Here is a 26,969-nt window from a genome sequence, read left to right on the forward strand (position 1 = left end):
TTTAGATCCTGTGGACAACAAACACATCTCTCAAAAAATAAGAGCTTATTAATAATATCAGACATTGGTACAAAAATATAAAATTCACATTAAGTCTTCTACTCTGTACAGAAATAAGTGGTTAGTCCGTCCATTTAATTTAAAAGGACAGTTAGTCTTTTCTATTCAGGGTGAACTATCCCTTTAAAACAAACTCTTGTAAGTTATCAGCATTTCATTTGATGACTTTAGCATTATGTGCATGTTTCCATGTGTAAGTTGCTTTTACATGTTGGTTTTTCAGTATCTCAACTCAAAAAGTGGTTAACTTTAAAAAGGATAGTGTGGACTACACACAGTCCACTTTAAATTAGGATTTGTTCTTTTATTTCTTCACTCATCTCAATCATAGACTGTAAATAAAGATGGACGACATGTCTCCCCTTCCCCCTGTTGCACAGAAATGATGTCGGGTACAGGTTGTGTTTGTGGACTAATGGGTCAACTCAGCTGTCAATCATCATGTTTTACTGAAAACTTTAACACTTACACATCAGTGTGATAAGAACCACCTGAAATGATCATGTGTGAGAAAAAAAGTAATTCACAACGTGTACATTGACTTTTCAGTTCGGTCCATGTCCCATCCACGAAAAGGGAGAGGGCAGTGTTTATTACCTATACTGCCGCCGGCCACCAGGAGGTGATCAAGATGATTTGGCTTCACTTTTGGGAGCAGTCACATCTTTATATACAGTCTGTGTCTGAGCTCCTCACTACAATGTCCACATCACTTTCCTCGGGGACAAAACCAAATCAAATCTAAAAATCACACCAAAATCATTCAGTTCCCCCCCAATCATCCATCCACTTGTTTATCAGTCAAAAGGAAGTTAACGCCATCAGCTCCACAACCAGGGCAGGCGTCTCTTCGATCAGACGTAGAAACACTTGTGGTCCTTGAGGTTCCTTAGGTAGGAGAAGCTCTTCCCACACTTGTCGCACATGAACTGTTTCTCGCCGGTGTGTATCTGCAGGTGGGCCTTCAGGCTGTTGCCCTGGTTGAAGCTGCGTCCACACGTGTCACAGCTGAACGGCTTCTCCCCCGTGTGGATACGCTGGTGACGGTTCAGGTTGCCTGTGTTGCTGAAACATTTCCCGCATGTGTCACAGCTGAACGGCTTTTCTCCGGTGTGGACCACCTTAGAAGGAGAGAGATAAGAAGTCAGTCTGTTGCATATTTAAAAAATCTCAGTTTTAAACTTAATTTAATAATTAATAATCCAGTATCACGTCGACAGGCAGGAGCGTTTCGAGGGAATTTGGGGGCCCAAGGCAAAAGGGATACCCACCCAAGAAACACATGATGACAAAACACATCATTCCAATCTTCAACCGGTTCTTTTATTATCAAAATGATTTTAAAACATACACACTGTGCATCCACATAAATGATTGAGTAGTAGGTAAGTTTAAGTGCAAACTTCCACCACTATCCAGACACATTTAGACGATCCAGTCTTCAACTGAAACTCTGAGGAAGCTTTTGGCAGAAGAATAATGGCACGGGGCCTCATTAGGAGATTTGGGATCATGGTGTTGTTTCAGTCTCATGTACGAAGCCGATCATAGAGTTTAAGGGGGGTTCTCGCAAAATTGTCATTGCTGTGAATTAATGCAATGAGATGTTCTCAGGGCCCCGCGCCAGCTTGGTCTACATGGCGCCAACGCTCCTGTCGACAGGAAGTGCGTTTAGTCGCATATGTAACCACATACAACAGCAGTGTCTGGGTGCACTGAACATCGTCTCAGTATGTTTTTACATCCTTACAGCAGAATGACTTCATCCACTACCAGTAGCCAAAAACAATTGGACGATAATAAGTGCTTAAACCACATTAATTGACAGAAATATCTGAGCTCTTTAAATCGGTCAGTAGCTTCACATCAGGTCTGTGTGTTTCTCATTAGACTGTTTGTCCTGTTTGTAGGTTTTAAACTTCTCTGATTACCTTCTGCTCTCATTCACAGATGTTGTAACAAACAAACATGTTTGTTCTCATGTCAACAGTAAATGACAGGGATGGGGATATTTCATATTTCAGTTTTTTTTATCTTCTCAAGTCACATTAGTTGATGCTGTAATAGTCAGTGTAAACCTACCTGATGTGATTTAAGGCTGCTGTGCTGTGTAAACATACGACCACAGATGTCGCAGGAGAACGGCCTCTCCCCGCTGTGCGTCTTCATGTGAATCTTCAGGTAACTGGACGACTTGAAACTCTTCCCACAGAGCCCGCAGCTGTGAGGCCTGTCCACTGTGTGGTGCTGCTGGTGCGAGCGCAGGTCTGTGATGGAGCTCAGACGCCGGCCGCAGAGCACGCATGTGCATGGAATAGTTGTTGCGTGCGTCTGGAGGTGTTTGCGTAGCGAGTCCACACAGGCCACTGTCATGCCGCAGGCCACGCAGGCCAGGGAGTTCTCCCCTGAGTGGGAGGTCTTCTGGTGCATCTTCAAGGCACTCTTCTGGATGAAGCACTTGCCGCAGGTGTCGCAGCTGAAGGGACGCTCACCGGTGTGTATCCGCTGGTGGCCTTTCAGAGTGTCGGCCTGGTTGAAGCTTTTGCCACAAGTGTCACACCTGAACGGCTTTTCCCCCGTGTGTATGCGCAGGTGTCGCTGCAGGTTACCTTGTATTGTGAAGCTCTTGTTGCAGTACTGGCATATGTAGGCCCGCTCTCCTGTGTGTACCATCTGGTGCATTTTCAGGCCGTGGGCTCGGTAAAAGCTCTTCCCGCACTGTTCACAGCGAAACGGCCTGACCTCAGCGTGGAGTCGCTGGTGGTTCCTCAGCAGCTGCTTCAGGGTGAAACCCTTCCCACACACATCACAGGTGTGTGGTCTCTCACCTGTAGATGGAGACAAAGGAGTATTGTAACAGCTGAACCAATAAACATGACAAACACAGAGAATTATCACCCTACTCTGCAGGTGTAGTGACCTTTCTTTGTTTGTAAAGCTGAGTCTCACCTGTGTGGAGCAGCGTGTGTGCGTTGAGGCTGCGCTGGAATGAAAAGCCTCTGCCACACTGAGAACAGTGGAAGGGTTTCTCTGCGTTCGCCCCGTGGACGGCCTGGTGAGCTTTGAGCTGCAGCAGCTTGGTGAAGGTTTTCCTGCAGTGCCTGCAGCTCAGAGGCTGCGGGTTCGGACTCTGACTCTCTTTATTTGCTCGACCTCGCTGGAACCTGGGCTTGAGGACACGTTTCGGTCTCGTGGTGTATCCTGGGTCACCTTCATCCAGATCTTCTGGGTCCAACTGACAAAAAAGAAAAAGGCAAACTGTTCATTTGTTTCCTTGTCTTTCCTTGTCTGCTCATGGTGGCTTGATGCTTGGTCCATAAGGTAGATATCATACCAACAGTGGTGGTTCAATACATGCTTAACGCAGACTGACCTTCATCTTCATTAACACATTTTGGCCATTTAAGCAATCACTCCTAATTATAAAAGAAAAAACTGTCTATGTATGTTAAAATCTTAACATATCTACAGAGACAAACAGGGAAAAAGAACAGTACAAAATATTAAAACCTTACATATGGAGAAATTACACATTCTATCCATGATATCAACCTGGAAGTCTGGGTCGTCGTCATCGTTCTGTCCTGCTTCCTCGACACACTTAGCAGAATCTGGAGACGTCTGGCCAGTGAACGCATCCAATCCTTCCTCTTTTATTATAACCGGCTGGACACTGTCCTGAGAAGAAGACACAACACTGAGATATGGACGGATTTCGTTGAGTTTAAATACAAACTGAATAAAAAAGCACGCCTCTTGACATCATTTTGGATACTTTTCACCTTCAGCCCTTCTCAGTTTGTGAGTCTGTGAGTTGACCTCCATGTTTAAAGTCTTCACAATTAAATGAGGCCTTTATACAGAGGAACAACATCTGTGTGAGACAAGGTGGGAATTTATTTACCTCGTACGTTCTGCCTTTCCACAGGTGAAGAATCGGAGACCTTTTCACTCCGGTCTCACAAGTCGACACGGCTGTGAAATAAAATAAATAAATCAAGGAGATATTTATTAGGATTGGATCCAACCAAGTACAGGGTAAAGATTGTGGCGAGAGACGTGAACCGGTTTTCAGTCAGTTGGACAGAGACATGCTAGCTGTTCCCCCTGTTTCCAGTTAGTTTATGTTAAGCTAAGCTAATCAGCTGGAGGTGTAATGGGTTAAAAAAATGTGGATACCAGTGTAAAGAAATACAAATGTGTGTTCAGGAATTGAAACAAGTTACTCTTCTGTTTTCCTGAATAAAATTAGTCCTGATTAATTACAGGCAGCACACTGAGTGGTCCTCACCTCTGCGGCTCTTTCTCCCCGGGCGGTGGCTCAGCTGGACAGTTTCTCCTTCTGCTCCGCTGTTCGGAGCCGCCCTGCCCTCCTTCTCTCTGTCGCCCCCCTCAGTCAGCTCCTCCACCTCCTTTTGGCCTCTGCTGCCCTCCAACACCAGCTTCAGCTCCGTCTCCGCCACCTCCAGCTTACGCCTCAGGTCCTCGATCTCTGCCACGCCCTGTGACACCTACAGAACAAAAAGAACAAGACAGCTTTTTAAATTGGAATCAAGACAAATTTGTGTGTCTATATTGTCCAACACCTATTTCAATTTGTCAAACGTTCTTTCATGCTGTTTGTACAGTGACAGCTGATTCTCTCAGAGTTATAGTATTTTAACCTTCTACTAAATTCTATTTGTGGGACTGTTAAAGCATTAAAGACATAATATCAGAAAAGCAAAGACGCACAAATCTAATCAGGGATGTTTCTTCCTCCGGCCTCTGGTCGAGTGACGTACCTCCAAACGCAGCAGGGAGGAACATTCGTGGAAAAGTTGACAGATCTTCTCTACAGCCTCTCGAGCCAGAGACGTCATGAAGACACCGAACTGGATCACCTGAGGAATATGAAATATGAAACAATTTATATTTCACAGCTTGTAAAAACATCAGGAGCTTGAGTTCACCACTATGATGATGTGAGGCAATAACACAATATTATGATTATACTGTACTATTAATGTTTCATTGCTATGGGACAAATTGGGATTATTTCTTAAATTGTATTTAATTTCTAATTATACTGTGTCAATGGTTAAAAGTTAAATTAATTTGTTTTAAATTGGTTTAAATAAAAAATACAAACTGGTAAATGTATTGAGCTACTTTCCATCAATGTGTGGAAATATAAACTACATTAAAACATTATAATACACCACTAGGCCTCAAAGTACTCGAGTACATGTATTTAGTTACTCGCCACCACAGGTCACGTGTATTGACGCACTGATCGTGGCTGGTTCATGATGAACCTGTAGCTGAGGCGTTTGTAGACATACAGCACATAGATAGGCCTCTAGCCTGCTGTCCAACTCAAAATGGCGTCCCAACATGGACCCTGTGTTGTCTCCTCGTCCACCACACACACGTGTCCACATGTCTCTCAGTGTGAACAGCGGCTCCGCTCCTGTGATCTGTCCTGGGATCAGATCGTATCCCCGCTGAGAGCAGGGATGCTAACTGCAGCAGCTAGCTAGCTCTTCTATTTCTATGATCAGCTGCTGGGTGGGAGGGCGCGTCAGCACACAGGGGGGTGGGGGGTGACAACAACAACAACAACGTAAACAACAACACAAACAACAACACGCTGAGGTCACCGACCTTCTCCTCCGAGCAGCCGTCACTGCTCTCATCCGTAACTTTGCTCATTTCTGTCACAGTCGCATTGACCATTATCTCCAAAATGGAGTCCAGCCTGGGCTCCGGGTCCGACATGGCGGCTCGGCTGCTCGCGCTGGCCTGCAGCTTCCTCCCGGGACCGGGACGTGAGGATCCGGGACGAGAGGATCCGTGATGTCGGTACGAACACAAAACAAACTCGGACCGCTCACCGAGCAACACCTTCTTCTTCCGGGTCGGGCTTTTCAGAATAAAGCCCCGGACCCTCTCGACAGACACCCCTTCAGCAGCCTGCACATGTAGGAGTGAGCTGGTTCAGCCCCTGAGAGAATAACTACACATGAACACTAATATGTGACAACAGAAACAGATGAGCCACCTGGTGAAATGTATAAAATATGATCACATGAATAGAAAACAACTCGAAGCTGCAGAAACACCAGAAAATAGTCGACTGCTGATTTATTTCCACTTTGACCAGTGTCATCCTCAAGGAAACAAGTCAGTGCCTGTAAACACGACATCAGTTATTATTTAACTATTCATAATGAATACCTAATTATTCAGGTAAATAACATACTTATGCTGATTATTTTACTAATGTTCATTACAGGTCTGAGTCAGGGTTTCATGGCCTTATTACTACAAGTGTCAATAGTGTGTGTTTGTTTTGATAATATACATCTTGTTATCGATGAATATGAAATGGACATTGTCCTGCTTTTCAACAACCTAATAAGTTCATATAAGCTTTTTTCTTACTTTCTTATCACAAACATATACTGAAGAAAAACTGATAATATTAAAGTTAAGAGTCTCATATTTTAAAGTAACCATAATTCAAATTCTAAGTTTTAAGGTTTTTACATATTGGCAGAATCTTTAGTTGAGGACATTTCAAAGAGCAAAATAATCGTAGAGTTGACAAAATCTGACACCGTTTCATTAACGAGAACAAACACCTGAAACATGTCAATTGTTTTTTAAGAGTTTAATGAGCAGAGTTGAGCCCAAAGTCTTATAAAGACCGTAACATTTTCCTGATCAGAAAATCACATCTCAGAATTAAGTTATTCAGGAAATAACACAACAGTTTTCTTCTGTTATTGGGTTTATGGTACGAGTGGTGTTAAGTGTCTTTAAATATATAATTGCAGGTCTGTGTGGTTTTGCCCGGACAGGAAGTAAAAGTGTAACATCTACCTCGGTTAAGTCTCTTTCTGCAGAGTAGCACCATGGCTGATTCAACACTTTACTTTCAGACCGTTGTGTTCTCTGACATTTTCTGATACTTCTCAGTACAGTTATGTCTCTTCAGCAGCCTTGAATCTGAAAATCCGAGTCCACAGCTGCTGCAAAAATACGGCCTTTCTCCTGTGTGGACCTGCATGTGAAACTTGACGTGTCCGAGCTGCCTGAACCTCACTCCACAAACCTCACACTCGTACGGCTTCTCCCCCGTGTGGATCCGTAAGTGTCGGAGGAAGTTGGTGTAGATCCGGAAGGCCTTGTCGCACTGGTCACACTTATGTGGCTTCTCTCCGGAGTGTTGAAGTTTGTGTGACTTGAGAGCCTGACGGATGATGAACCTCTTCCCACATATGTCACAACCGAACGGCCGATCTCCTGAGTGAATCCGCTGGTGGTAGTTGTACGTGGCTTTGTAGAAAAAGGACTTTCCGCATGTGTGGCAGTTGTACTGGGTCCGACCTGTGTGGATCACCTCATGTGTCTTCAGCGAGGTCGCCGTGTCGAAGCTCTTCCTGCAGGTCTTGCAGCTGAACGGCGTCACGTCCACTGTGGTCCTGTCCCGTCGATAGATAACTCTGCGATTTCCTCGTTCCCGTGTCCGTCTCCGAACGACCAGCCCGTGTCTTTCATCATGAGTCACTTTTTGGTGTTTCTGCAGCTGACAGTTGTACAGAAACGTCTTTCCACACAGGTCACACATGAACGACTTTGAGGCACCATGAAGAAGCATGTGCGCTTTCAGTTTGTTGTCCTGAATGAAACTTTTGCTGCAGACTTTACACGTGAACGGTTTTTCTCCAGTGTGAATTCGGATGTGTCTCTTCAGGTTGTGCTGGAGGGTGAAACCCGCTCCACATGTCTCACATGTGAACCGTTTCCCTCTGTGGACCGACTGGTGCGTCCTCAGCGACCTCCTCTTTATAAAAGCCTTCCCACACTCTGTGCATTTGTAAGGATTTTCTCCGGTGTGAATACTTTTATGACACTGCAGGGTGAAGGCGTATCTGAAACTCAGCCCACAATCTGAACACTTGTGCGGCTTCTCCGTGGTGTGAACGAGCAGATGTGCCTGCAGGTTGTGTTTGGTTTTGAAGCCCTTCTCACAGGTGGAGCAGATGAACGGCCTCTTGTCTGTGTGCACAAGCTGGTGAGTCTTCAAGTGCATTTTTGTTTTGAACGTCCTCTCACAGATGTGGCACCGGAAGGCAGCGTACTTCTTCTCCTCATGGCGCAGCAGGTGGAACTCAAACGTTGCCGTGTTCCTGAACTTTCTGGGACACTGGTTGCAGGCGAATGGCCTCTGATCTTTGTGAGTGTTCATGTGCTTCATCAGATGAAACTGCCGGCTGAAGCTCTTGTTACAGACGTCGCATACAAACATCCTCCCTTTCTTCTTGACCTCTGCTTCCTGTGTGTGTTGGCCATCAGTATCTTTGTTCACTGTGGAACAATCCTCTGCAGCGTCTACACAGATTCAACAAGACAAACATTAGAACACATGTCCAGAGTGAAGGCAGCACGGAGAAAAGAAAACAGGAACTTTTATGGGAAAAGCTAAAATTTGAACACATAAAATCATTACTCTAATTAATTAATTCAAAAACTAGAATAAAAGGGGAGAAAACTATGTACAATGTATTTCCTGAACTCCCCACCATCTCTTTTTTCATGTCTCGTTAATATTGCTTTTTATTTGGTATATATATTTCATGTGGGTTTCTTCTTTAGTGGAAACTTACCAGCATCGTTTTCACTCAGCGTCTCAGCAGCAGGCGATGATTCTGTGACTCCCCCCATCACCTCATCACCTTTTCTTTTTAACTTCCCAAACGGCTTCAAGGTGAAAATCAACCCACTCTGCTCAAACAGCACCGGGCAGCCGTTAAGGACGTTTTCTCTCCACTTCCTGGCGTTCTCAAAGTTTTCTGTCATGGCGGTCAGCTCGCTCTCCAGCCGTCCCATGGTGGCGTGCAGGGTCTTGTTTTCGTTGTGAAGCACTGAGGTCAGCTGGGAGAAAATGGCGCTGATCTTTCTCGTTGCCTCTCGTGCCAACATTTCCAGGATTCTGTCTGACTGTGAGGGTGAAAATAAAGATGATGCTGATTGATAATTTAAAAACGAATTTCAGTCCACTCCACCCTCCCTGCCACTAGATGGCGGTAACGCAACCTGATGTTTCCATTGTTGACAACAACCCCGCAGACATTTTCTTATAAACACTTTAAACACTTTTCCATTAGAGGAATCCCTCACACGTGACTCGGAGGTTTCTTCCTCTTATTCCCTGTTAAGACCTTTTTACTCTTGTTGAGGATTAAGATCAGAGGAGGTCGCATCTTGTTAAAGTTATAATTAGACTATGAGCTAAACAAATAAACGTTGAGATGTCGTTAACACCAAATTAATAAAACAATTGACATCTTAAAACCTCATGTTCCGAGGCTGCGCTCCTGTTTGTTGCTTATTGCTCAACCAGGAGTTATGTATTCAGAGTTTGTCGGTGTTAGGCAGCGGTTATGCTAACTGACATGCCGCCATCTTTGTAGCCTTGTTCCTCTTCTTCTCTTTCCTCCCTCGGGTCCATCTCCCCGAACACACGATCTCAGAAACGTCAACAAACACTAATTTCACGGCTTCGTCACAAACTCACCTCACGGCCGGAAGCGTCTTTCTTTAAGCTTCCGGTCACTTCCGCTGCCGTCTTCGTGACCGTGTCCATGATGGACTGAGTTTCTGAGTAAAACTGAGACGAGGTCTCCGACATCTTGGAGTTCAGAGCTGCTGCTTCTTCTTCTTTCCACCGAGGAGACGAGCAGCAGCACCGCGGGCGCCATTGATTCCGGAAACAGAAATAGCTAAACACCGCATTTCAAAATAAAACTCAAACCGTCTTCATTCGCAAACTTTTTTTATTGCAGTAAGGAACGAGAGACAGGAAACAGATCGCAGGGATGCGTACAACTGTACACACCTGTCACTCAGAAAAGAATTACATCTTCATGGATTATTGTGAACTCAATATATAAATTAATGAAAAACTGGGACAGCTGGAGTTGATCATCCTCACACTATGTACAGAGGTATCTCATCTCGACAGATCAGCACACATGTGAAACTTTGAGATGTTTAAATGGCCACAGTGTCCTTTAAATGTAAAAACTCATTTGAACAGTCGAGGTTACTGAAGCAGAAAGAAATAAATGCCACAAACAGAGCTCCTCACCTCTACTGTTAAGGCTCTGGATGGGAGTCGAGCTGCCACTATCAAATGCTGTATTAAATACTGCTGTTAAATCCCTTAAATCTAATATAACAAGCGTAACAAGTGGGAGTTACCAGAGCCCAGAACTATTATAAGCAAGTATTTTGACTTAATAACTTAAACAACTTAACATACTGCCAAAACCAGAACAGATTAGTTTCATTTCACTTATAAAGCTGCACCCAGTGTCAACATCAGATTATGAAGATGAAGCCATGTGATTCATGTCAGTCACTCAGTTCAGTAATATGATCTAATCCCTTAGTTAACACTGAGCCTGACCGACATTAGAGCCTTCCACAAACATATCATCATGTGTTTATGTTTACTGATGTGGATTAATATGGAAAAAGATTTTTTAATGGTTATTTTCTTTCTCTAATTTCTATATATGTAGTTGTATTTGTGTTTTATTAACCTCTATTAAATTCCTTTTTCTTAGTGCAAAAGGGTTTGATAACGACATCGTAAGAATCAGACAGTTTTATCTCTGCCGAGGAGGTAATGTCTTCTGTTTGTTACACAAACCTTTGTGAGGTGGGGGGGGGGGGGCAGGACCCAAAGAGGAAACCCATACAATTTGAGTGTGTATCTGGATCAGCAGACGGATCCAGGAATGTTTTGTCTCTTCCTTTAACATTGTGAGATATTGCTTTTTAAATAAGTAAATAATTCATGGATCTTGATGAAAATCAAGATGAGGCACAGGACTGATATCTGAGTGTACGGTGCAGTTTGATATAAGGGGACTGTTTGGCCTTGGCAGACATATGCACTCTGAGTGACATTTTATTTTAACATACATATCGACCAATATATTGGGACAAGAATGTTTTCACTCCTCAATATCAGCCCCTCAAATAATCCATATCGGTCAGGCTCTAGGTAACACACGATTTCTCATCAGCCGAGCGCACTGGTGGTCATCACACCGTGACAGGACCCGTCACAGCTGTGCTTCTTCAGCTGCCTGGAGTCGGAGAAGCCCTGACCACACTGCTGGCACGAGTACAGCTTCTGCCCGGTGTGGATCTGCAGGTGGGACTTCAGCTGATTTGACTGATGGAACTTTTTCTGGCAGTGCACACATTCAAATGGCTTCTCGCCCGTGTGGATCCGCAAGTGCCTGTAGAAATTTCCGTCCGTTCTGAATGCCTTGCCGCACTGGTCACATTTGTATGGTTTTTCACCCGTGTGAATCCGCTCGTGCTGCTTCAGACTAGCAGTGTGGAAAAATCTCTTCCCACACACATCACAAACAAAGGGCTTCTCTCCAGCGTGGCTTCTCTGGTGATAGCCAAAAGAGTATTTGTTGTGGAAAGCCTTCCCACAGAGGCCGCACTGGTACTCCTTGTGCTCACTGTGGCCTCGTTCGTGAAGTTTGAGGGAATATGTGGTGCAGAAACCTCTCAGACATATTTTGCAGCTGAATGGTTTGACCAGAGACTTGTTTCGCCGTTTTGTCTGCAGATGTCTCTGTGTGCCGTCGGCCTCCTCATTCCTGTCGAAGTGCACGTACCTCTGATGCATCAGCAGCCTGCAGTTGAAGAGGAAGGTCTTCCCACACAGATCACACATGAACGGCTTCCTGGCTCCGTGGATGAGCATGTGGGACTTCAGCTTGTTGTTGTCTGAGAAGCTCTTGCCACACTCCTTGCAGGTGAATGGCTTCTCTCCCGTGTGAATGCGAAGGTGCCTCTTGAGATTGTTATTCAGGCTGAAACTCGCTCCACATATGTGACATGTGAACGGTTTCTCCCCCGTGTGGACGATGCCATGTCTCTTCAGAGCAGTGCCCGTCCTGTAAGACCTGTTGCACACAGTGCATGTGAACGGCGTGACACCTGTGTGCTTCCTCTTATGCACCGTCAGCGAATGGGCGTATTTGAAAGTCTCCTCGCACATTGTGCATTTGTAATTCTTGGTGTTTGTGTGAACCACCTGATGGAAGCGAAGAGTGTCTTTGCTCTTAAACTCCTTCCCACATTTTTCACAGCTGAACGGTCTCTCCTCCGAGTGCACGGCCATGTGACATTTCAGCTGGACCGAAGTCTTGCAAGTCTTGTCGCAAAGCTGACACTTCAGCATCTGCTTCCACTTCTCGTGCCGTAGGAGGTGGTTCTCCAGGGACTGTTTGAGTCGGAAGGTTTTCCCGCACTGATCACAGACAAAGGGCTTTGGAGGTTTCATCCTCTGGTGACTCTTGAGGTGATTCTGGAGCGACTGCTCTTTTCGGAACGATCGTTTACACTGTGCACAGGGGAAGGGCCGCGGGACTTTACCCACCTCGTGACGCAGAACGTGATTCTCCAGAGACTTCTTCATCAGGAAGCTTCTGTCACACTGGTCACAAGCAAACGGCTTTTTGTGAACCTTCATGTGTTTGTTCAGGTCACATTTGAAATGGAAACCAACATCACAGTGCTCGCAGAAAAAACGCTTCTCTGCCTGTAACTCTTTTTTTCCGACTGGTTTGATTTTCTTCTCTGCAGAGCTGTTGTCAGTGGAAACTGGAAGTGGATGAGACAAAAAACACAAAATGGGTGTGATATCTTTAAAGATTTGAATGTAATAGCTAAGAGGGATATATCCTCTACATGTTCTAGTTGCTTTACAAACTGAAACAAGAGTCATCAAGTGATGACGTATTCCCTCGGGCACAAGCAAAACCTGAAAAGCAGATCATTGGACTTACCTGTAGTTATCTAAAATACCAAAAGGCAAAACTTCACTACCTGACCTACATTGTTACATAGGAAAGAAATGCTGCTCCAGAAAATAAATGATTACAGAACAATGTATGGAACAAATGTCTGAAATCTGATCGTACCTGTTTCAATTTTAAAAGTGGCTCTCCTCGTCCTCCTCGGCCTCCCTGATGGAGCCTCTTCCACAGATTTCTGTGATGATGAAGGAAATCATTATGGTTGAAATTAGTGAAGTGTTATGTCTGGTCCAAACAAGTTAAAGGTTCAGTGTGAAGGGTGTTCAGCTGCAACATGACACTTCACCACTAGATGTCACTACATTCTACACACTGCTACTTTAAGCCTGAGACACATTTAAATATCAGATTTGTTGCTTCCAGGTAAATATGACTGAGATCAACACCCACCTTCTCTTCGGCTGAGGCCTGATCACTGACGGTGCTGGAGTTTGGACTGGGGACATCTTGATGCATAGACTCTGGCGATGCTGCTGGTTTGATGAGGACTTGCGTCGTCCCCGTTGTTGTGCAGACAGCCAGCGATGGCGTCGAGGCCTGTGTTACGAATTGGTCGGCACACATCAACAGCGCAGTGGGAGCAGAGCCGACTCCGCCCAGTGCCGCCATGGAGACGACTGCAGGTGTAGGAGCAGCCGTGGAGCTGGCAGCGACCTCGCTGTCTGCTGAACCTGGTGGAGAGTTAAATTAAATTACAAAAAGAAACAGACAAAGACGTGTTTCAGTTCCTCACGTGTGAAGATTTGCTGCCTCCCTCTGTTTTAAAGGCTTCTACGCACATTAAATATATTTGGGTTTTGGGCTGTTGGTCGGACAAAGAAGAAGAAGACGACATCACCCGGTCTCTGGAAAAATATAAAGTTATTTTCACTATTCTCTCACATTTTGTTGAGCCACATTAAACGACAATGGACATGTTAATCAATAATGCTCAGCTTAATAGGATTTTCATGATTTAACGATCTGACAGTTATATTAATCATCGATAGTTTACCGTCAAACTGGGAGAAATGTTTGTCATCGTTTCCCAGAGAAGAATTCACCTACCTCATAAATCTATGATGATACAAATCATTAAACTTTGTACGATGGAAATAAATCAATATTTGCAGTTGTGTCCTTTTTTCCCCTTAAAGTGTTTATAAACCTTAAAGACGAGGTGCAGCGTCTGCACGCTTCTCCCTCTAGAGCCAGATCACACATGTTATTCACTCATTATATTCACGATCTCATCGTTTTCAAGACATACAGTTTGACCACTGAAATACAATGTGAGATACTGGAGGGGAAGGCCAAATGCATCATGGGATGTGTAGTCTCTCAGCACTCCTGCAGACAATGGCTGACAGCAGAGTGTCCTTGACCAAAACAATGATAGAAGTGAGAATGAAGATTCAGACTCAGACCACGTTCCTACTGAGTCTCCGTCTTTTTACTGAATGTTCATGAAGATCAGGAAGAAGTTATAGTTTTTTTTAAGTTAATGCCTCAGAGGCCGAGAAATTAAAGTTTGTGCAAGTATTGGTTTCAGGTGGTTGTTTCCAAACCCTGAGGTTTACAGTGTGTTATTTATTCTTAATGGTCTTAACGGTTCTCTAGAGTATTTATACTATTCAGCTTTGGTTTGGAGTCAGTGGGTCACATGACAAAAACAAAGCAGCTGTGTCAAACAGGAAGTTGTTGTTGTTGACCCCTAAGAAGCCTGTGGACCATCCAGCCTGAAACTGACTTTGGCAGAATGGAGTTTGAAACTGTCAGATGATTTTGATTGATTGATTGATTGATTGATTGACAGTCTCTCACCCGTCACTGGTCCGTCAGGCAGGGGGCTGTGACCGGCTCCTCCCTGCGCCTGGTGCCTGAAGCTCCGCAGCTCCCCCTCCAGCTGCTCCATCTCCCGGCTCAGCTGCCCCACCCGGGCCTCCAGCTCCTGCTCCAGCTGCCCGGCTTTCCGCTGCAGCACGTCCTCCAGCTGCTCCACCTTGGCCCGCAGAGCCTCGTTCTCCTCGGACAGCTCGGAGGAGAAGCGGGAGAACGCCTGGCGGACCTGGGCCACCAGACACGTCTCTATCTCCTGGATCTCGCCGAGCTTCTCCCCCTGAAACTCCGTGTTTGGCGCCTCTTTCGCCCAAACATCCCTGAACACGGTGACCGCCGCCCGGATGGACACCTCCACGATCGAGGCCACTTCGCCTCCGAACCGCGCCTCCATTTTCCTCAGAGTCAAAGTTCAACCCGCGGTGTGGTTCAGCGCGTGACACATTTTAAATTATAAACCAAACTTCATTTTAATCAAAGTTAGTTCGATGTTAAATTCTTCCGTGTTCGAGCAACATTCACCGTCCCTCTTCATGTGCGTCGGGGAAAAGGATCCGTGTGGCACATCCGCTTCCGGCGTCACATCTATATTTCACAATAAAAGCTCCAGTCTTGTGAAAACACATGAACTACAGTTGAACTAAATGAAATATGCATAATTGTATTGTATTATGAAATTATAATGAAATAATAAACTAATCCACTGCTACTATGGCATCAGTAGAGAAGGTGACATCAGCAGTGGGTAGCTTCAGTGCTGCTATTGTCAGAATAATGGTCCATGGACACCTTCACCACTGACCTATCCTCACTGGGGTGATTTGTTCAGACAGCAGAATGAAACATGAACTGAAAGATTGTTCCGGCCGCCCTCTTTAAAACCTTGACCGTGTACATTCGATCATTTAGGCGCGGCACATGTTTACAATACCCTGCAGCCGATTGTTATTTGTTAGGTTGAGTGACCAGAAAGGGCAGAACAAAAGAGATTCCATGAAGCAAGAATAAAACATTTTTAACAAAAGTAACATCCACATCAAAACTTCGCAGCTTGGCCACGGAAGTGATCTGTTGGATTTGATCGATGCCGCCACAGTAAAAACTCCAGATGACCTCTACACCTCGGACTTTCTGCCATGACGACGACCAAACGACAGGAAGTTTACAAACACAGGAATCAACGGGAAAAGAATCTGAGAACAACCTGCGATGATCGTTTATTTATTTCTCCAATGGAACTTTTACAAGCAGCAGAGTGAAGTCAAAATCTAACAAGTGATATGAATTTTTAGACAATAACACTGTTCCCCATGTTAAGATTAAGATTAAGCAGAATCTGGACCCAGACAAGAATAAACACATCCTCTTTAAGGCTGCATTTATCCTGACTTATAAAACAATGTAAACCAAAGAAAAGCTTGATCCCGGTTGTGTAAAACTTTCATGAGCTGATGGAAAAGAAAGCGTAATTCAAGAAAAGCATAAAATTTGTTCTGCATATTAGAAGGGTTTTAGTTTTCAAATAATAATCTTTTTTTTTTTAAGAGATATTCAAATATCACAAAGGGATTTGAGTTTCCCAATATTCACATTAAAAAATAAACTTAAATCAGATTCTATTTAAAATGGAAGCTGAATAAAGCTGAAATGATATCTGAACGTGTCTGAAAGAAGTTGATTTAAATGATCGCTGACTTCATTCTTGTTGATCCATTTTTTCTTGGTACCCCTCCACACGTCAGGTACATAAGATCATCGGTCCCGAGGTTTGAGCTAATTTGAGTTTCTAAATGTTGAACTGTTACTGCGATTGTGCGACTGTGATTAAATCAAACATATCGGACAACTTTCAAATGAAAAACGTGGCTTGTAACAGCAGGACAAAAAGAAACACTTGTTAATACTATTTAAGGCAGCTAGGTTGTAAGACCCTAGAGTTAAAAACACACACACTGTACACAAACTGCAACACACAGGGCTTCACACACGTACCTTTAAAAACCAGCAGGGACGTTCAGCCCTGTAAACGCTCTGGACCTTGATGCAGAGCTCAACGTCTTTAACTAATTCAATTGATCTAAATCAATAATTTAGATCTTTTCAGCTACGTTATTTAAAGGAAATCAGATAAGCTGATGCTAAGAAAACTATATTCTTAATCATTTTCCCGAGACTTTGCAATGACGTCACCATTTTCCAATACATTTCCTGGCCTTTACCACATTATTCAGTTTTTCTCTTTCCCCTCGAGTGTTATAAGTTATGTGAATATAAAAAGGTCCACACAGATAAAGCAAGCTCCTCTCCCCCACCGAAAACCAATGCTCCTAAAGCTCAGTAACCAGGCTGATACTGACACTGTGTCTGTGGCCGTCGTAGGACAGTAACAAACAGAATCTGTTGGTCACTAACAGATCACTGCTCCCACTGAGCATGACCTGAGTCTTCAGTCGGAGAAACATACATCGCTAAAGCAGAGACGATAACCAGCAGGTAGCGATAAAGTCACAGAAAATCAGTTGAGATCTTGAACTTATGGACGTGATTGGAGATCAGACCACACTGGGAACACAGCCGTTACTGTACATGACAAACTGTTGGACAAAGAAAGTGTCCCCTGCTTCATTGGTCCCTCCAGCACTTTCTCACTCATTAGAAAAAAGTTCTTTAAAATCTTGATTTCTGCACAAAACATTCATGTTTTAAGAAAAATAACCAGTTGATGGCCCCATCAGAAAAGGTCACTCAGTAGTTTTAGAGTTCATCGTCATCGCTACTGTCCAACGATGCCTGGCTTGGAGATCTCCGAGGAAGGAGTCGGTGCTTCTGTCAGGATTCCTCTCCGACCTCCTGGTTGATCACATGGTGGTATCCCTGTGTGCTGTTTGGAGACTTCTGGCAGCAAATGATCCCGAGGATGAGGACGATGAGGAAGAGGAGCAGACAGCTGGACACCACCAGGCTGATGATCACCCCTGAAGACGGTAGAGAACAGGAAGAGGGAAGAGGAGAGCAAAAGAAAAGAGGAAATCAGAATGGAGAGAAGGCGTGGCACAATCTTTCATTTAGATTATTAAAGTCAGTGTGTGTGTGTGTGTGTGTGTGTGTGTGTGTGTGTGTGTGTGTGTGTGTGTGTGTGTGTGTGTGTGTGTATGAAAAGCTCACCTGCACCTGTCTCTTTGGACGGCTCCTCACACTCCTTGTCCCTGTCATCTGAAATAGAGGGCTTTGTAATCCTCACAAAGTCCTCCAGGGGGCAGTCAAGGGAGCAGCCCGGTAACTGCAGCGGGTACGGATCCACTGTGCTGTCGTTCCGGTAAAACATGGAAACTGAAACAGAGCTGAACGCAGAGAGGGAACGAGACAGTGAAGACAAGATATAAACCTTTCATATTATCATTATAGTGACGACAATGATTATATCAGATCGGTATTATCACAGAGTTACAATGAACTGGAAATAACTGAAATAAGTTCATTATTATTGTTGATACCAAGGAGGTTATGTTTTCATTGGAATGAGTTCGATTTTAAGCCGAATCAGGCAAAAGCTCGATGGATCCAGGATGTTTTTCCTCTTTCTGTAACATTGTGGGAGAAAAGGCATTTTTCAACCTTTTTTCTTGATCAGAGAATAATTTATGGATCTTGATGAAAAAGATCAGGCATTTTAAGTGACAGATTTTTATCAGTTTAACAATTTGGTGCAGATCCAAATAAAAACATGCCGTATTAACTCCACCGGATAGCAGTGAGTCATTGTTGGGTGTGTGAGGAGTGTGTGTTTTACCCGTTGTCCTCCCTGTACAGCTCAAATATCTGACAGCAGGCATACGGTGGCTGTTGAGCATTGAATACGTCCAAGCTGCTCTGAAGGGCGATGACAGTGGTGTCATGCTGTGGAACGAACACACAAAACAGACACACCCTAAATGAGAGCGTCCCTATCACTGTTGTCTTTACACTGCAAGTGAAGCTCCAGCCAGTTAGCTTAGCTGAGCACATACACACTGGAAACAGCTCCAACCAAAAGGTAAAAATCCCACCGATGAGTTATTAAAAAATGAATTGTTGTATTATCCAGATTTGAACTTGCTCACCGCTGACAGCATCGTCATCTTCAGTTGCTGTGTCGGGTCTGGGACGGCCATCTTGGACAGATTCTTCACTATTTCACCCAACAGGATCCCTGGAAAGAAACAGACAGGAAACATTTCATGGGATTTGTTTACAGTAAGAAAAATCTATATCACCAGACTTAAAGGGATAGTTCACCGAAAAAGGAAAATTCCCTCATTATCTACTCACCACTATCCCTTTAACATTTCACTTAAAGGGATAGTGAGAAATAAGTTTGAGACAAGTATAAAATGTATAAATAAATGTATAAAATGTTGGTGCGTTAATATTGAGAGATACTGTGTTTTTTGACATTTTCACTGATTTCCCAGGGAATAATTCATGAATCTTGAGAGACTGGGACCTTTGTGGAGCTGTGCGCTCAACTGAGAGCGATTTTAATGCACACACACACACACACACACACACACACACACACACACACACACACACACACAGACGCACCTCCTTGAAGCCGGCTCTTTTCTTGTTGTTTGTAGACCCCAAATATGGCCTGTGAAAAATGGACAACAAGCTATGATTACATTACAAAACTTTGAAATCCAAAATGCCCATCATAGTTTGTCTATTGGCAATTGCTTGTGTTTCTTGAAATAGTTTCACCTCCAATCCAAAAGGCTTCTTTAGGTGTCAAACCTCTTCGATCTCTTAACGAAGGTCTTTCAACCCACGGGCCAACTAGAGGGTCGTTGGCGTCCCCTGACTCAAGATATGGTTTGCTGATGCTTCCTGTAAGTTGTAGACTCACCCTGCCACTCTCTGAGTCACTAGGGTCACATGAGTTGGGGTGGGGATGGGTAATTAGCTATCTGGGGAGATAAAGAGGCCTTCTGTTGCTAGATCCATGCTACTACGTGTTCATAACTCATCAACTCTACGATGGATACGCCCGGCGTCTGCAGTACTCCAGAGTTTCAGAGCTGCTAAAATTGAGAAGTTTGGAAATGCTGCTGGCGCCGTTTGGATTGAAAACTTGGGGCTGCATTTTGGTCTGGACGGGTAGAAACTGACATGTTCGGGAACAATGACGTAGACACTAACATCCGCTTACTGACTGGGTCTTTTCGGTCAACAGCCTTCGCTGATTCGTCAGGCTCCGATCACATGACCTCCTTCCAGAAGGAAACAACCGGCCTTAGCCTCGGCAACATGGATAATCAATTACAAGCGTCACTGATCCTGTTGTCTTTGCCAACAGCTGCTGTGCAGTTACATTCTGTATTTTACAATGATACTACTGCTTGTACACATGCATGCCCAATGTACATGATGACTTTTCAGGCGCGTTAGTATAGACGGGGATTAAAACTGATAGGGAGCCAAAGACGCTCATGTGGACAGAGATCTTTTTCAAATTTAAACGTCGTACAGATGTAGCCTAAGACACCAACTTCCCCCCCCCCTAGAATGCAAAGTCCAAAGTTCTCCACCATTCACACCTGAACCCATGTGACCCTAATCAGCAGGGTGGGTCAACGACTCTATTGGATGAGAGGTGCAACGTCTCCAAGAAACACAAGCAAGTCCAGATGCCGATGAACACATGTACAACTGCTGAAGACACTTCACAGATTTACAAGATACTGCTGCTGCTCTTACCTGTGTTCCAAAGTCTTTGAGCTCGTTGAGCCTTTGCATCACATCAGGAGTCACCCAGTCAGGAGCTGACATGTTGTGAACGGACTGAAAACACACACACAACGAAACATCAAGAGAAAGACTAAAATAAGGATTTTTTAATACACTTAAGAGCTTTAAGTAAGCAGGAGTTAGGTTGGTACTTTCTCAGCAGCGTCCCCTCCAACCATTTCTCACGTTGTTGCTTAATTACTCTGTCCTCAGTGACCCAGCCTGTTTTCACATGGCCTCCAGATACTTTGGATGTTTCTGACACTGAACAATTTAAATTGACCTCTTCACTCTCCAAGGAAGCAAAACTGTCTCTCTCACACACACACACACACACACACACACACACACACACACACACACACACACACACACACACACACACACACACACACACACACACACACACACACACACACACACACACACACACACACACACACACACACACACACAACTTGAAGTATATTGATTGTCATGATAGAATAGAAACTGGGAATTCTTCAACATGACATGCTGTCCAATGTTGTGTTGTTTGTATGTGTGTGTTGTGTGCGCTCACCTCACAGTAGAGTGTGTCGTACACACTCCAGACTGTTTCCACATTGGTTTTATTGAGTCCTGTTTTATTCTTCACCAGCTCCAGGATGTCCTGAAGACAGAAACACAACGTGGTCTGTAAACACACACCTAAATTCACTCCCTCCTTCACAATGTTCAAACACAACCACCTAGTAATGTCTAACTATACATTTTACATTAATAGTTACATTTCACTTTTTCAACTGTTCATCGTTGAGTCCTTCCTTTCTAATAAAAAACTTTAATTTGAGGACATTTAGACAAGAAAATATCCGAATCAGGCCAAAAGAAATGTAACGTGTGTAATATCTATGTAATTCATAAATGATATTGGCAGATTAAATATATGTGAATAAAGAAAAGAAAGCGCACCTGGTATTTAATGGTGATATTAATGAATTCCTTAGTGTGTTCAGTGTCATTCATCAGCTGATTGTAGCGAGGACAGTCGCCCAGAGGAAAGGAGAGAAGCTGAAAAACAATGAAAACAAAGATTTCATACAATGAGCTTAGAATCAGTTCAGTATAGTGATGACACACACACGTACCCTCTCTTCACTCTGAGGCACAGTGTGGACGGGTATCGGCTGCCACTTCAGGTTGGGGTTAAAGACCTGCTGACCACTGGGGGGGTAGAGACCTAGATGGCGACAGGAGTCCGAATAAAGCAGAACGTTTACGTGAGGAAGAGGAGTCCTACAAGGTGAAGTCGCCCTGACAGACTGTACAGAAGCAGGAGGAAGAGGATGCTAACTGATGTACAGACCTGCCAGGTTGGCCTCAGCGCTCATCAGCGTGCGGTCGTAGTCTGTACTGCGAACGGAGATCTGAGGAAAAAGCAAGTGACGACTCAAATTTATTTACAAAAAGCAGTTTGGTTATCACAGCCTGGAAAAGACTCAGTTAACAATGTAACAAAAGGCCCAGTTGACCCATAACTTGTTCCTGTTTTTGTTCCTGGTCTCTCTCCCCCTCCCCCTCCCTTCTCTGCCCCCCTCTCCCCCACTCTTCTCTGAAACCCCCCCGAACCGGTCGAGGTGGATGGCTTGCCCAACCTGAATCTGCTTCTGCTCAAGGTTTCTTCCTGTTAAAAGGGAGTTTTTCGTGGTTGCACAACTGTTGGGTTTCTCTACAATTTTGTAAGGTCTCGACTTAGATAATGCATGTTTAAAAAAGCAGAAGAAGAAGAAGAAGAAGACACAGTAGATAGCGAGTCCCACCTCATGTCTGTTGTAGGATTCATTGAGGAATCCTTTGTATCGATTCCTCAGGAACTGGCCGAGCTCCAAGTGCTGCCTCATCCCAATCTAAAAAACACACAGTAACAAAACATGTAATGTAACCATGCAAACATAGGCCAATTTCTAAAAACACAGGCAGCTTCATAAAATTATACACCAGTCCATAAATGAATATATATAGGTTATACAGTGTTTGTATTTCAAGCCACAGGACATGTAAGACGTGTTATTACTTGCGATAACTGTCCAAAGCCCTGTGGCCAGTCGCTCTCCTGGTGCGGGTCTGTGGGAAAGGTTTTGACTGGGGATCGGTCACCGTGACGGAACAGCTGGAGGGGAGAGAGGAGATGTCAGGTAACAGAGGAAAACGGGACCATAGGTATCTTGAGGGTTTCCCCTTGCAACAATAACAATTGCGAGAAGTATAGAGCGGAGAAAAGGTGACGTGCTCAGAAACACACAAGCAGCGACATACTGAACTATTTTATTGCATAAAAATAAGCTGTGGAACCTGTGACCTTCACAGAACTGTGAATTGTGAATTTCAGTATGATTCAACCTTCTATGAACCAGAAGTGTTAAAAAATAAATAAAGCATTGCTACATATAAACAACAGAAGGAACAAATACATGCAGGGGGGATTTTACCAAAGTATTGCACAGTTTGTTGTTGCAGCAGCTCAAACACTCACCACATGAAACTTTCACTATTTCATCATGTGACATTAGTTTGACTTTGGACTTGATAAAAAAAAGCTCAACCCCCTTTTTATGGCTTGAGAGCAGATTTCTGTCATGATATCACTGAAATGAAATGATTTGTTATTCTACAACTATAAGATATAAGAGCTGAACACAGAGCAGCTCCTCTAAAACAGAATTAAAAAGAAAACCGGTTTCACTGGTGGGTAGAAAATCCAGTCAGCTGATTGGAATGATCTTGACCAAACATTTGCAAGTTTTCCTTTCAAAAACAGCTGAATCGTGTTTAAAACTACAGCGTTAACATTTCTCAAGACTAAAAAGAAGGAAGTCAAAATCAATAACGACGGGTGTGAAAGGCATTAAAAATAGAGATGTTCTGATACCACGTTCCTTCCTGTTATACCGAGCGCAGATTTGAAACTGGTGCATTTGAAAAAATAACAGCTAACATATTTTAACAGCTGCACGCTACCTCTTGTATGGAAGTGATGATTGTCTTCATTGTTTTATGGCTACACTAATAGAAATAGCTCTCTCCTCACATCTCTAAAAAGAGCACTCGCCAGTGGCAGTTCAGAGATGGAAGTGATTTGTGGGAAAAGAAAGTTGCAGCTCTGTCTCGGTGAAACTCATATAGTTTAAAATCGGTGGTACCGGAACATGGGTTTGCGAACTCGCTAAATCCCAACCCGGCATCTTCGGCAGGATCAGAGACATTTTTGATGCTGGAATCTGAGCATCTCAAATTTAAAAAGTGAGACATTACTTAAAACAGAAGTAGGAAAGAAACACAAGCAACTCATACTGTGAAAGACATACACACGGCACTTTATTGTCCTTGTACTATGTGCAAGGACAATAAAGTTGAATCTATTACAATGATATTTAAATGATGTATCAATGTACTTAACAGGGACTTTTTAAAGGCAGGACATTTATAAACAAGGCACCACACCCGACACACTGCTCTTGTTATTAAATAGATTCTAAAAGGCAAAGTAGATTGAAAGTAGGAGTTGGATGTGGTCAATCTGGTCACATGACTAGATGATACCACATGGAGTTTCTATTCAGGTGGAAATACTGAGAAGCGAAACCAGAGTGTGTGTTTCTGGTTTTCTGGTGTGACTGCGCCTGAAGTAGCTGGAAACCAGAGTGTGTGTTTCTGGTTCTCTGGGGATAATTCAAATAGAGAATAGCAACCTTAATAGCTGCAACAAGCACACACAAAAATCCATATTGACCTGCTGACCAGGAGCAAAGTTTAAGGCTGTGACAGATTGTTGATGTCACATGCATCAACACAGAAAAACACGTGTGTGTCAAATGCTACATAAATGCTCCCATCAGTAACACATTCCAAATCTGTAAAGCTAAAGAAATAAGGGGAACAGAGGCCAAGAAAGACAAGCCTTAAAAACTCGGATAAATAGGATTTAAAAGATAAACAAAGTCAAACAAAAAAATAAGAAACGTTACTCTTCCTTTGCCAGTTATCAACTTTGTGACTTCTTCCCCCTTGAGCAGTCACAGAGTTGTGATCAAAGCTCACATCAGCACAACACCGAGCACAGACGTGTGAAAATACACTGGCCCTCATCTGTTAAACTCAATAAACGTCCGGGGTGTGTGGGTGTGAATTTGAGAGGAATGAACAATCTTCAGACAGCTACAAGAACAATATTAAAACATGTGATAGTACTTGTAGTTGTAGGAGCAGCTGTGTATATGTAATGTATTGTCTTCAGTGTGGAAGCTGCTCGCATTTCAACCAACACCAAGCGCAGGGCCCGCATTTAAATTCAGGATCAATTTTAAGACTCTTTTAATAACTTTTGAAGCTCATCCAGGTCTGGACCCCGGTGTTATTACACAGCTACTAACTCCCTATGCTCCAAAACATCATCTAAGGGCTTCCAACCAACACTTCCTATGGTTTTTAAGTCAAGGCTGTTCAGTAAGAGTGACCATACTTTTTCAACCAGGATCCAGAGGCTCTGGAATTCCTGGGAGATAATATTTGCAAGCACTCATTAAGACTCTTATTTCTGTTTTGTCTTATTTTGTTCTGTGTTGTTGTATCCTTGTGTATTTTGTAAATCACTTTGTACCCTTAGAAATTAGGTTTTATAATTATCACCAATATATCTCAGTGTTGCTGTTATAAATGTGTTATTTATGTTTCCTTGACTAGACCCTGACCCAAGTTGGCATGAAGATACTAAGTGCTTCTTCAACACGTGTCTCTTTTCTGGGTTTAAAACCAGGAAAACAGACACAATGGATCTGTCTACACCAGTGGTCCTCAAATGGGAGTCTGTGGCCCACTGTCATGACGTCTGTTTCAAAATTCCATTAAAATTATCATGGTATAATGTGGGTTAGACACGGTATGATCATGGTAATGTGAAGTGTATTAATATCTTCCAAAGACATTTCTCCTGTGTTGATCTTTCAGATCATAAAGCAGAAATGCAACTCAACTGGTTCCTCCGCTCCTCCCCTCCCTACACTGGTTACCCAGTTGCTGCCCTCCGTTTCAAGACACCAGTACATGCGTACCGCGCTGTGGTGGATGGGTCCCGTCTACATCCAGGACATGGTCAAACCCCACACCCCCAGCCCGTCCCTCCGCTCTGCATCTGCCAATCGGCTTGTGCTGCCTCACTGCAGACTGAACACTCAATGGAAATCACCACTGTTTGCTGTGCTGGCTCCTAGAAGCAGTGGTTTTGCTCCCCAATCAGAAAGTTCACACATCTTCCACCGCAAACTAAAGACATCTGACATCACTTGATTCTTGTTGTTCTGGGTTGGTACCCTCATGGTTTGATGCGCTTATTGTAAGTCACTTTGGATAAAAGCATCAGCTCAATGAAATGTAATGATTCCATGAGACATACATCGTCCATGAAAGAGTCTCCAGACTCATTTCTGTTATCTCGGGCTCCTTGGTTTGTTAAACACTCAGCACTTCTGCTCTGTGTGACCCAGAGACATTATCAGTGTGACCCAGATAACATCAGGATTCACAGAATAAACAGTAGCTGTTCCAAAGTGTGGCTTCTTGTTGGAACACCTGCCAGGTCTGAAAATGATCATGACACCTCGCTGTGGCTCAGGATCAACACTGACAGAGACCAACACTGACAGAGACAAACACAGACAGAGACAAACACAGACAGAGACCAACACTGACAGAGACAAACACAGACACAGACAGAGACAAACACAGACAGAGACAAACACAGGGTGTCTGTTGATTTCCTCCTTTCTCACCTTCTTCTTCCAAGTCACGAGTTAGTATGGCATTCTTCAGTTGGAGGGCATTGATACCAAAACACACAAACGTGTTTATTCAGAGGACGCACACGTTGCAGGGTCGAATCCCTGTATCCCGAATTTACTGGAAGACCCCGAAAACTTAGTTCTGACTCAATTGCAATGAAAAGGAATAAACATGCGTCCAAATGAGCAAAGAAAACGCAAAAGTCGCTGGTTTTTGAAGGGAGTTCAATAAGAGTCCGTCCGCGCCACAGTGGGACGCGCGGGGTAAATAGGCCACGGCACCGACATTACTCACCACAGTCACGTAAAGCAGCTTCTTCTCCGCTGCAGCTTCTCCACACGCAGAAAGCAGCGTTAACAGAACCAGTCCGGCCGCAGACGCCATGTTTCCGAGTCTGCAGCTCGACGAGAGCTCCTCTATGATGCTAACGGAGTTCCTCTTCTTCGTCTCGTTTGATGGCGGGTGGCACCTGGCGTCAAAGGTGCGTTACCGCCACCTACTGGGCTGGAGTGTGTGGCTCAGCGGAAATACACCAATGATAACAAAAACAACTTTAAACTTCAATATTCTTCATTAATTCACCTTCCTTTAAAAACTCAAACA

At 43.9% G+C, this 26,969-nt stretch overlaps 3 protein-coding genes across 3 annotated transcripts; all 3 read right to left on the reverse strand.

The window, feature by feature from the left end:
• Nucleotides 1-492: 492 nt before the first annotated feature.
• Nucleotides 493-9,825, reverse strand: si:dkey-182i3.10. Its single transcript, XM_047339640.1, has 11 exons — nucleotides 9,626-9,825; nucleotides 8,715-9,048; nucleotides 6,984-8,439; nucleotides 5,707-6,034; nucleotides 4,845-4,943; nucleotides 4,352-4,571; nucleotides 3,965-4,035; nucleotides 3,613-3,738; nucleotides 3,010-3,295; nucleotides 2,143-2,888; nucleotides 493-1,181 (listed from the first exon to the last, which is right to left on the reverse strand). The coding sequence occupies exons 1-11, from the start codon at nucleotides 9,737-9,739 to the stop codon at nucleotides 915-917; spliced, it is 4,047 nt and encodes a 1,348-aa protein (XP_047195596.1). The 5' UTR covers nucleotides 9,740-9,825; the 3' UTR covers nucleotides 493-914.
• A 41-nt stretch (nucleotides 9,826-9,866) lies between these two features.
• On the reverse strand, nucleotides 9,867-15,370 carry LOC118105840 (oocyte zinc finger protein XlCOF6). The gene is made up of 4 exons (XM_035153795.2): nucleotides 14,766-15,370; nucleotides 13,353-13,633; nucleotides 13,068-13,137; nucleotides 9,867-12,747 (listed from the first exon to the last, which is right to left on the reverse strand). The coding sequence occupies exons 1-4, from the start codon at nucleotides 15,172-15,174 to the stop codon at nucleotides 11,141-11,143; spliced, it is 2,367 nt and encodes a 788-aa protein (XP_035009686.1). The 5' UTR covers nucleotides 15,175-15,370; the 3' UTR covers nucleotides 9,867-11,140.
• A 614-nt stretch (nucleotides 15,371-15,984) lies between these two features.
• acp2 (acid phosphatase 2, lysosomal) lies at nucleotides 15,985-26,817 on the reverse strand. The gene is made up of 13 exons (XM_035153801.2): nucleotides 26,661-26,817; nucleotides 22,606-22,701; nucleotides 22,352-22,438; nucleotides 21,898-21,958; nucleotides 21,680-21,771; nucleotides 21,504-21,602; nucleotides 21,112-21,201; nucleotides 20,520-20,603; nucleotides 19,365-19,413; nucleotides 18,881-18,969; nucleotides 18,571-18,677; nucleotides 17,946-18,121; nucleotides 15,985-17,755 (listed from the first exon to the last, which is right to left on the reverse strand). Exons 1-13 carry the CDS (start codon nucleotides 26,748-26,750, stop codon nucleotides 17,610-17,612), a joined length of 1,266 nt encoding a protein of 421 aa, XP_035009692.1. The 5' UTR covers nucleotides 26,751-26,817; the 3' UTR covers nucleotides 15,985-17,609.
• Between the last annotated feature and the right edge of the window lie 152 nt (nucleotides 26,818-26,969).

This window comes from Hippoglossus stenolepis, chromosome 4 (assembly GCF_022539355.2).
Source record: "Hippoglossus stenolepis isolate QCI-W04-F060 chromosome 4, HSTE1.2, whole genome shotgun sequence".
NCBI lineage: Eukaryota > Metazoa > Chordata > Actinopteri > Pleuronectiformes > Pleuronectidae > Hippoglossus > Hippoglossus stenolepis.